The sequence below is a fragment of the Sorex fumeus genome, unplaced genomic scaffold (genome assembly GCF_029834395.1).
Source record: "Sorex fumeus unplaced genomic scaffold, SorFum_2.1 ptg000122l, whole genome shotgun sequence".
Taxonomy (NCBI): Eukaryota; Metazoa; Chordata; class Mammalia; order Eulipotyphla; family Soricidae; genus Sorex; species Sorex fumeus.
Window position 1 is genome coordinate 15,820,333 of NW_026606179.1, and position 10,541 is coordinate 15,830,873.

Sequence of the window (10,541 nt, forward strand, 5' to 3'; positions counted from 1 at the left end):
GGGCCTCGGGTCTCAGCATAAGGATCAAGGTCTTGGTGCCAGAGCAGTAGTATAGCGGTGAGGGTGTTTGCCTTGCATGTAACCGACCCGCATTCTATCCCCGGCCCTGAGTCTGATCCACCCTAGTTGATCCTCTGAGTGGAGTCTGGCACCCCAGCTCTGCCAGGCCTGGAAACACCACACGGCTGGGCCAGTATCTGAGTCAGGCACTGCCAGGAGTGGTCCCTGAGCTGCACCTCCGAAAAAAAGGGATAACTGCCAAGTATGGAGAATCAGAGATGCTTCTGACAGCCTATAAGAAAATCACTGTTCTAGCAACATAAAGAGGCTTTGGGGAGGGTTTTGTTTTGTGTTTTGGGTCACACCCACCTGTGGCCCCAAGACCAGGGCTGCTTCTTGGCTCTGCTCACAGATCACTCCCTGCGGGGCTCAATGGAGCATATAGGGTGCTGAGGAGTGAACCCGCATATGGGGTACTGGGTCACTTTTCTGACAGGTCTCCCCTGCTGGGCATATTGTCAGACCCCCCCAGGCAGTGATTTAAGGGTAGGTTAAAGACAGCAGTGTGAGAAGGGGGCCTCATTTTAAGGACGCAAGGGGCTTTATTTTTCCTTTGATTCCTCCCCCCGACCCCCACCCATTGTTGTACCAGTGGATGGGGAGGTGGCACAGAGGCTGTGGCAGTGAGCTTGGGATGCCCTGTGTTTGGGGGTTGCAGGCAGCAGTGACATTCCAGGACGTGGCCGTGATCTTCTCGGAGGAGGAGCTAGGACTGCTGGAGCCTGCCCAGCGGGAACTGTACCGGGACGTGATGCTGGAGAACTTCCGGAACCTGCTGTCCCTAGGTAAGCCAGGATGGACGCCTGGAACCCTCCTCCTGCTCTGGGCCACATTGAGGGGCCTGGATACTGCACTTTGGGGTGCTGGTAGCGTCCCTGGACTCTGCCCAGGAGCTAGGGATTCTGCAGAGACCAGAGCCTTCTGGGGTGTTTTGGAGCATAGCATTAAGGTGAGGGCTGGGAGAGGGGTTCAGGCCCTTGCCTTGCATCCTGCAACCTCTGGTGAGATCTCGGGTGCAGCCAGGAGCAGCCCCTGAATACTGCCTGCTTCAGCCAAGCCCCTCCTACATACGTGATGGTCTTGGAGCCACATCTTGCAGTGCTCAGGACTGACTTCTGACCGCAGTCCAGGGACCATATGGGATTATTGGGATTATATCCAGGTTAGATGCATGCAGGGCAAATACCCTGCCCATTATACTGTCTGCACCCCCCACCCACCCCCCACCTCACCTCCTGTCGGCCTTTCTAATGCCTGAGTAAAGTCTGGGTGTTGTAAGCCTGCAGTAGAAGGCAGGAGGCTATGGGAAGGCCGAGGCAAGCATGCATGTGGGGGAGGTGGGTCCTTTCTTGTCACAGTAACTGCCACGTGGGCACAACATATTCCTGATGTGATTTAATAGGACCCAGGGCAGGTTTAAGCCTTGCATGCAGCCGATCCAGGTTCCATCTCCAGCATCCCACAGGGTTTCCCACCTCCCCCAGGAATGACTCCTGAGCACTGTGTTATAGGAGGGCAAAGCCATCACTGGACTGGGGGATCAACACTTTTTGACATTTTCACGTGAATCTCATCTCCCCACAGGCCCCCTGCCCTCCAAGCCAGACCTGATCTCCCACCTGGAGAGCGAGGAGAGGCTGTGGGCCACTGAGAGAGGTAGGTATTCCAGGGCCTCAGGGGCTCGGCCACAGCAGCGTCACTGCACATCCCAGAGGGCCGTTTGCCGACTCACCAACCTCTTATTCCTCAGACTGTCACTTGGGCTCCTGGAACAGGATCCCTTCCACTCTCTCTGTTCTTGAGTTTTACTCTTTGTCTGTATATGCTATTAATTGCCTAACAGATATATAATTTACAAATATTTCTGCTTTTTTTTTTTAAACTCATTTGTGGTGTTCAGGGGACTATGTAATACCAGCTATTGAACCCAGGCCTACTGCATGCAAAGCCTGTGCTCCAGCCAGTTTTTCAACATATTAATTTTAATTTTACTTTACTTTGTTTTTTACATATAAAATGAATAATGTAAATGGGAAATTAGGGTCAGTGAGCGTGTCAACTGACCCCAGTTTGATTCCTGGCACTGCAGGGTCCCCTGAGCACCACCAGGAGTGACCCAAATAGCCAGGAAAAAAGCAAATACGGCGGGGCTGAGGGTCTGGCTCAGTGGTCGAGCACATGCCTTGTATGTGTGAGGCCCTTGTTGCAGTCCCAGCACCACCACAAAATACTGGAAATATCCTGGGGCAAAGTAAGCTAGCTGGGAATGTTTAGTGAAATGCATTGTGGTTGGTTGGGAGCAAGTGGGACGTGGGAGGGGTCAGCCTGGCAGTCCTGGGCATTAGTGTAAAATCTGTATCCTCATGAAACTGCTCCATCTATTATGAATTATGCATCAGCACTTTAAAAATTTTATTTGAGGCACCGGGATTTACATACTGGTCAGGACAGGGTTTCGTGCTTGCCCTCCACCATTACCTCAGCGCCCCTGATTGGGACTTTTGAAGGACAATTATAAACTGTACAAAGTGAGAATTATAACACTGGTTTTGACAGTGAGCAGGAGGTGGGGAAGGGGAAGAGGGGTACAGTGGGGCTCTGGGCTACAGGGTCTCGCCTGGAAGCAGGTCATGGGAAATGGCTAAAAGTCCAGGAGAAATCATGATATCTTCCTGGCCCTTGAAAATTAGAAGAGTTTGAGATCAATTCAAAATTTAAGGTTACAAAGAACCAACCCCTGAATTCAGGTGCACCTGCAGAGTGGCCCAAGAGGGAGTCAGATTGGGCAGAAATCCAGGCGCCACCCCGACTGTCTCTGTGTGAGCCCAACTGAGTTAAAAACCTAAAAAGAAAAGGGACATTTTTCAGAGGAGCAAGATAGAATCTAGAGACTGAGAAGAGACTTATGTTAGTTCTCTGGGCTATAATCCAACATTATTCGACAAATGAAGAACTGGGACTCCATGACAAAAGAGAAAAACCAGAATAGAAGCCTAATTTGTGCCAAATGCTGAAATGAGCAGAAGAAAGTGAAACACCTGCAAGAGCGACATTTACTGACGGGATGTCAACTATGCTAAGTGACTACATAAGAAATCTTGGCAGAGAATCTATTTGGATAGAACCACATGCAAATTTTAAAATTGAACTGTGTCTACATTTTAAAGTTCCTGAGATGCAACAGAACAAACAACAAAGAAACTTGAAAACAGATTCCCAGTACTCTCCTCTCACATTTTATGTCTTTAAAAGTACTTTGCTATAGGACTAAAGTGATAGCACAGTGGGTAGGGTGTTTACCTTGCACAAGGCTGACCCAGGTTCAATCCCCAACATCCCATATGGTCCCCCAAGCACCGCCAGAAGTATTTCCTGAGTGCAGAGCCAGGAGTAACCACTGAGCATTGCCAGGTGTGACCCCCCCCCCCAAAAAATTTCACTATTTCCATGGGGGATGGTTTGTCCTTGACATAAATCTTGGCAGTCCAGTTTAGCGGTGACACAGTGCTTGAGGCGTCTGGAAACCTCTCCATTCCTTCCCATCTGAGCTAGAACCCAGTGTTCTAGCTTGGCACCTTGGGCACCTTGTTCCCATCATACCACACCCTTCTCTCCCCGAGATTCCCCTCCCTCCCTCAGCTTGTGGCTATTAATTTGCTTATATGAATCTGCTCTTTCTGTCAGCCAGGGGCCTAGATTTCAGCCTCAGCACCATGGGGAGTTTGGGGTCCACAATGGCTATTCCTAAGGGACCAAGTCGGAGACAGCGTGCTGGCAGGAGCAGCATCTGCCCCTGGGAGAACCTTGGGGTACTATATATAGGGGTGCGGCTCACTGACTTTTGGTCAGATGGTGCTGGGTGTGCTGACTCTAAGCACTTTTTGCCACTGAAAGCAGAGCGCTGCAGGGCTTCTCTCTCTGGCCCCTCATCCTGGCTGAATGTGGCTTAGCTGCCAGCACCGAAGAGGGGAACACGAGTGCTCCCTCTTTGGCCATCTTGTTCTATTCCCATCCCCGTGGCGAATTTTAAAACATTAGGCACAGTAACAGTGGCAAATAATAAAACAGTTCTAACCATCTGCCTTCAGAAAAGTTCAGTCCGGGGGTGGGGGGGCTGGAGTGATAGCACAGCAGGTAGGGCGTTTTTCCTGGCATGTGGCCGACCTAGGTTTGATTCCCAGCATTCCATACTCCGAGCACCGCCAGGAATAATTCCTGAGTGCAGAGCCAGGAGTAACCCCTGTGTATTACCGGGTGTGACCCAAAAGAAAAAAAAATGTTCGGTGGGTTGGGGTCTGCCTGATAAATGCTGTCTAAGGAATGGGCCGTGGGGAAGGGAGCCCCTGGGTAAGAGGGCAAGGGGCTCCTGTCCATTGCCTCTTACCTCCTAAGTCAAACTGTCTTTCTCATTTTCTCTGACTCTACTCATATACTTAGAAATGCAGCTACTGTGTGCTTTAGAGAAGTCTCTGATGCAGGGGATAGAGCAGAGGAATTCTATGCAGGAGAGAGAATGAATGTTGAGCCTTTTGCATTCAGTGTCTAAGCTCCAGCCTGCTGTGCTCCCGCTCTTTAACCAATCATGTGTGATAAGAAGTACTTTAAGTGCCTTTAATCCTTGCAATAGTTCTGACCACCTAGATGACATAATTCTATGTGTCTTTATTTGTTTTCTGGGTGTGGGCACAGCCAGATGTGCTTGAGGAATCAAACCTTGGACTCCTGCTTAGAAACGAACCCTTTGGGCCATCTCCCTGACCCCTAATCCTATTTAAGAAATGAAATAGTTCCATGAGGCGGGAAAGAGAGTGAAAGGTTTGGGCCCCAAGGTTGATCCCCAGCGGCATCACTGGACCCAAGAATTGAACCTTCAGACCAGTGGCTAAGGGTCACTGGGAGTGCCCTAGGTATCGCCTTAAAGTGGGGGTCGGGATTTAAACCTATCCGATGCAGCAGACTGAAGCCTGTAGAGGTTTGGAGGGGCAAGCTCTGCCCCCCAGATTCCAAGTGTATCCTTAGAACAATAATGACAGAGACTTTTTTGGATGCTCAGGCCATCGACAGAAGTGGGTGAGTTCTCAATATCTATAAACCAAAAAATTCTAAAATTATTTGTATTCTCCACTAAGGTCATCATAAAATAACGACCAAACTGAGGAACTTATGTGATGGTAGCAGTGATTTAATGGGACGATATTTGTAAGCCCCAGTAGTACTTGTTATTGGTGGGGGGGACATGGGGACCACACCTAGTGGTGCTTGGGATGCATCCCAGGTTGGGTACATGCTGAGCAAGTGTCCTAACTGATATACTATCTCCCAGCCCCTAAAGCTCACCTCTTTAAAAAATAGAAACGGGGCTGGAGAGAGAGCACAGCAGATAAGGCATTTGCCTTGCACGCGTCCAACCCGGGTTCAATTCCCAGCATCTCATATGGTCCTCTGAGCACTGCCAGGAGTAACTCCTGAGTGCAGAGCCAGGAGTAACCCCTGTGCATCACCGGGTGTGACCCAAAAAGAAAAAAAAACGGGCTGGTGGGACTGGAGAAATAATAAAGGGACAAGCACTTGCCTTGCACATGGCCAATTGGGTTTAATCCCCAGATGGTTCCTCATGTGCTGCTGGGCATGGTCAGAAAAACAAAACAACGAGTCTGAGGGGTGAGGTTCTTCCTTCCCCAGTTGTGAAGCTGGTGTGAAGGAACCCAGGCACCACCTAATGGATTCTTGAGCACGGCCAAAAGCACAAGCTTAGGATTTTGAAATAAATCTCTAGAAGTGGCTCATAGGTAGTAAGAGAGCCCCCATGACCCATCTTCACGGTTTCCCTTCCCATGAATGCCTTGTAGTGGGTCATGGCACATCAGCCCACTCAGTCAACTCGGCGCTGCACAGATGTTCCCACCGAGTTTAGCCTGTTCCTCAGCCATTGCCCACTGAGACCCCCAGCCGAGAGATGCTGGTTTGAGAAGCTGAGGTCCGAATTACTGCTGAGAACTGGCCATTGCTAAAGCTCTGAGAGACCCATCGTCATGCAGCTGGTTGGGGAGGATGTGGCTGCCAGGCACATGCTCCAGCCTTTACGCTACTTCCCCAGCCTAGGGTTGAAACTACCTTTCCTTCCATTCTTGGGACACACCCAGCGGTGCTTGGGGGACCAGATGTGGTGCCTTCATTGCTATTCCCCACTGCCCTGTACTTTAGGCAGCTTTGTAGAGTGAGAATGACTCTTTGCTAAGGGATGAAGAACTTCATTTTTGGAAAGTTTGTTGAAGAGAGCTAGATTTTACGTGCCCAGAGAGGGTTTGGGGGGCCGTTATGAAGTGAGACTTAACCATCTGGGACAGCACAGTGGAGAGGAAACTTGCCTAGCACACGGCTGACCTGAGTTCCTGGCACCCCTTGTGGTCCCACCAGGCTTACGCCCTGAGCACTGCCAGTGTGGTTCAAAAACAACATTATTACTGCCCTGCCCCCAGCCCATACTGGGAAACACTAAGTGGGAAAGGTTTCTGTCCATCTGTCCCTCTGCCTGGACACTGGAGTTCAGGGGAACAGATCTGAAACACCTGATTCCCAGCCTTGGTCCCAGTTGGGGGAGCAGATCTTTCTCAATGCCCAAGTATGTAGGGGGAAACTTATTTGAAATCCATTCTCCCAGTTTTCCCACTGGGGTAGTTGGGGTGGCGGATCACACTCCACCCCAGCGCAGCTGTGATCAGTCCACGCTGTTCCCCAGCCCAGCCCTGGTCAGTCCATGAGGCAGGAACAGATGTGCAGAAAGCCCCCCACCCCCTCACTGCACCCGGATTGATTGTGCCTTATTTAGAGGCCTCTGGGCTGGGAAGGGAAAAATGTGGAATCTGAGCACCCCCTGGGACCCTCCCAAGTGTTCCAGGCAGACCTGAGGGGGCTCCTTGCAATGAACAGGCCATTAGAATTTGCAGAGGACAGTGAGACTCAGATGGCGGAAGGGGGAAATGGGGATGGAGAGCACAGTTCGTCCTTTGTCGCCACCCACCTGCCTGGTGCTCCCCACAATGGCCATTCTAAGAAATGCTTTAGAAAACTGCTCTTAAGTCTCATGGGGAACACGGCTCTCAGACCCATTTTCCTCCAAGCCAGGCTGCTTTCAGCCATGCCCCCCATGCAGACACAGGACCCCATAAGGGAAGGGTCTCATCCTCAACCCTTGTGAGATCTGTGGGTGGTAGCTTCATCTGTTGGCAAACAGACAAGACTACGGGTCAGGGTTTACCTGCAGGCCGTATTCTGTTAGGCTTGGCCAAATCTGCTGCTGTGCTCCAGGTACCACCCCAGTGCAGCTGGGATCAGTCCATGCTGTGCCCCAGGCCAGCCCTGGTCAGTCTCCTGGAAGCTCAGCAGGACTCATGCCCAGGAGATGAAACTGCAAAGCCCCAAGCAATAAAGCATTTGCTGGGGGATCGGCAGCCTAGAAATGGGGACCTGGAGGCTCAGTGTGTCCTGTCACCCCTTCTCTAGTTTCTACATGTTCCCTGGGGGAGCCCTCACCCACCCCCACTGCTGTCCCCAGCCCCACTCTATCCTCCCCATCCATACCGCTGTCGTGTTCCCTGCACTCACTCTCTCCCACTCTCCCCTTCCAGGAGGTCCACCTGGGATCAAGCCGGGGCCGGATCCTGCGATGTGGTGCCCTTCACTGCGGGAGCTCTCGTGCTGGCAGATCCAGAGACACATTGTCAACAAACTGGCCAGGACTTGCGCCTTGGCACTGACCCATCCAGGTGGCTCTCAGTGCCCAGAGCCACCAGGTTCACCCTGTGGGGGCAGGAGCTGCCACACGTTCACTGGCCTGGCACAGGCCTTCTGGCACCAGGCTGATGTGGCAAGTAGCCCCCGGTGTGTGCAGCCCCACTGTGCTTCCCACATGTTTGCCTGCATCCCGCGACCCCGGCAAGACAGAGTCCCCCGTGATGACTGTATGCCAGACGCCTGCCCAGATGCAGCACGCAAGACAGCCCCCAGGGATATCCGCAGCCGGGGAGCATGGCAGCAGGGACACGCAGGGGAAAAGGGGTCTTCTGCATCCCAACCACCCCAGAAAGAGGCCCACAGCGACAGCCCAGCTGTGCCTGGGCCCCTGAGTGCCCGCGGCAGCAAGAAACGCTACTGGTGCCAAGAATGCGGGAAGGGCTTCAGCCAGAGCTCAAACCTGCAGACCCACCAGCGCGTCCACACCGGCGAGAAGCCCTACTCGTGCCTGGAATGCGGCAAGAGCTTTAACCAGACCTCACACCTCTATGCACACCTGCCCATCCACACAGGCGAGAAGCCCTACACGTGCGGGGCCTGCGGTAAGGGCTTCAGCCGGAGCACAGACCTCAACATCCACTGCCGGGTCCACACGGGCGAGAAGCCCTACAAGTGCGGGGCGTGCGGAAAGGGCTTCACGCAGCGCTCGCACCTGCAGGCGCACGAGCGCATCCACACGGGCGAGAAGCCCTACACGTGCGGAGCCTGCGGGAAGCGCTTCAGCTGCAGCTCGAACCTGCACACGCACCAGCGCGTGCACACGGAGGAAAAGCCCTACTGCTGCGGTGAGTGCGGCAAGCGCTTCAGCCTGAGCTTCAACCTGCAGAGCCACCAGCGCGTGCACACGGGCGAGAAGCCCTACCACTGCAGCGAGTGCGGCAAGGGCTTCAGCTCGGCCTCCAGCTTCCAGAGCCACCAGCGCGTGCACACCGGGGAGAGGCCCTTCCACTGCGGTGTGTGCGGGAAGGGCTTCAGTCAGAGCTCCTACTTCCAGGCACACCAGCGCGTGCACACGGGTGAGAAGCCCTACAAGTGTGAGGTATGTGGCAAGCGCTTCAACTGGAGCCTGAACCTGCACAACCACCAGCGTGTGCACACAGGCGAGAAGCCCTACAAGTGTGATGAGTGCGGCAAGGGCTTCAGCCAGGCCTCAAACCTGCAGGCCCACCAGAGCGTCCACACCGGCGAGAAGCCCTTCAAGTGCCAGGCGTGCCAGAAGCGGTTCAGCCAGGCCTCCCACCTGCAGGCCCACCAGCGGGTGCACACGGGCGAGAAACCGTTTAAGTGCGAGACGTGCGGGAAGGCCTTCAGCCAGCGCTCCAACCTCCAGGTGCACCAGATAGTGCACACCGGGGAGAAGCCCTTCCGGTGTGAGGAGTGTGGTAAGGAGTTCAGCTGGAGCGCCGGGCTCAGCGCCCACCAGCGGGTGCACACAGGCGAGAAGCCCTACATATGCCAGCAGTGTGGCAAGGGCTTCAGCCAGGCTTCCCACTTCCACACGCACCAGCGAGTGCACACTGGGGAGCGGCCGTACGTCTGCGGTGTGTGCTGCAAGGGCTTCAGCCAGAGGTCACACCTCGTCTACCACCAGAGGGTCCACGCTGGAGGGAATCTGTAGGGCAGCTTCGCAGGGCCTGCAGGGATGGCTCCCTCTCTCTCCTCTGGGTGCTGGTGGTGGGCCAGAGCTCCTTCAGAATACACAGACTTCAAGGAAGCATCACGGGAAAGGAGGTGCATTTAAAAGGTGCTACTTGGGGGGCTGGAGCGATTGCAGGGTGCTTGCCTTGCATGCAGCCAATTGGGTTCAATCCCCAGCATCCCATAGGGTCCCTGCGAGCACTACCAGGAGTGATTCCTGAATGCAGAGCCAGGAGTAACCCCTACACATCACCACGTGTGACCCCAAAACTTAAAAAATGCTGTTTGGGAGATAGTACCAGGGCCAGGGCACATGAGTCTGATCCAGATGTGATCCCCAGCACTACTCAGCCATCAGAGCATCACCGGATGTAGCTCTGAAGGTTGCCAGCACCATGGGGGTCCACAGACCCCCAACATGGACACACAGCCCCAGCTGAGTACTGCCTGGTGGGGCCCCCTGAGCATGACTTGGGTGGCCCACCCACCCCCAAAGGCTGTTCTGTGAATCATCACAAGCATGGATTTCACAGGTTTTTCTCTCATCTGTTCTAGAGATGTGTGGTCTGTGTCATAACAGAATTCCAAATGTTTTGCGTTCTCCCGTGGTAACACAACAGGTACGCACAGAAGCTCCTTGGCCTGTACCTAGGAGAGGCTGTGGCAGGGACAGCCATGGGCAGAATGTGGACTAAAATGAGCCCCACGTACTTGACATCGCCTGTACCGTGAAGCCGCATACCACGTATCTACCATGTAGAGCCATGCGTGCCTCAGACCGGTACCCGAGGGGTGTGGGGTGGGGTGGGGTCTCACACTGAAAGGGGTTACGACAGCCCTCCCAGGACCCCTCCATCCAAAATGACTGACACTCAGAGGAGTCCTGCAAGTAGCCTTAATATTCACTCCAGGAAATGGGAATCAGAGCTGGGGAGTTCCACGCTGCCACTGTTTTTCCCCATTTCTACCCACGGGACTGGCCCCTGCACATCCACAGTGGCGTGGCACTATGTACCGCGTGAAAGTATCGCCTTTGTATTTTACAGACC

The 10,541-nt window shown here is 53.7% G+C and overlaps 1 protein-coding gene across 1 annotated transcript in view; it reads left to right on the plus strand.

Annotated features, from left to right (window-relative positions):
* Positions 1–10,235, plus strand: part of LOC130043367 (zinc finger protein 112-like) — a 32,019-nt gene extending 21,784 nt beyond the window's left edge. Inside the window, exons 7-10 of the mRNA XM_056135623.1 lie at positions 719–845; positions 1,645–1,716; positions 7,689–7,826; positions 8,043–10,235. Of these exons, the coding sequence (XP_055991598.1) occupies positions 719–845; positions 1,645–1,716; positions 7,689–7,826; positions 8,043–9,472 (1,767 nt within the window). The 3' untranslated portion in view covers positions 9,473–10,235. The remainder of the gene's footprint in view (positions 1–718; positions 846–1,644; positions 1,717–7,688; positions 7,827–8,042) is intronic.
* The last annotated feature ends 306 nt before the right edge of the window (positions 10,236–10,541 follow it).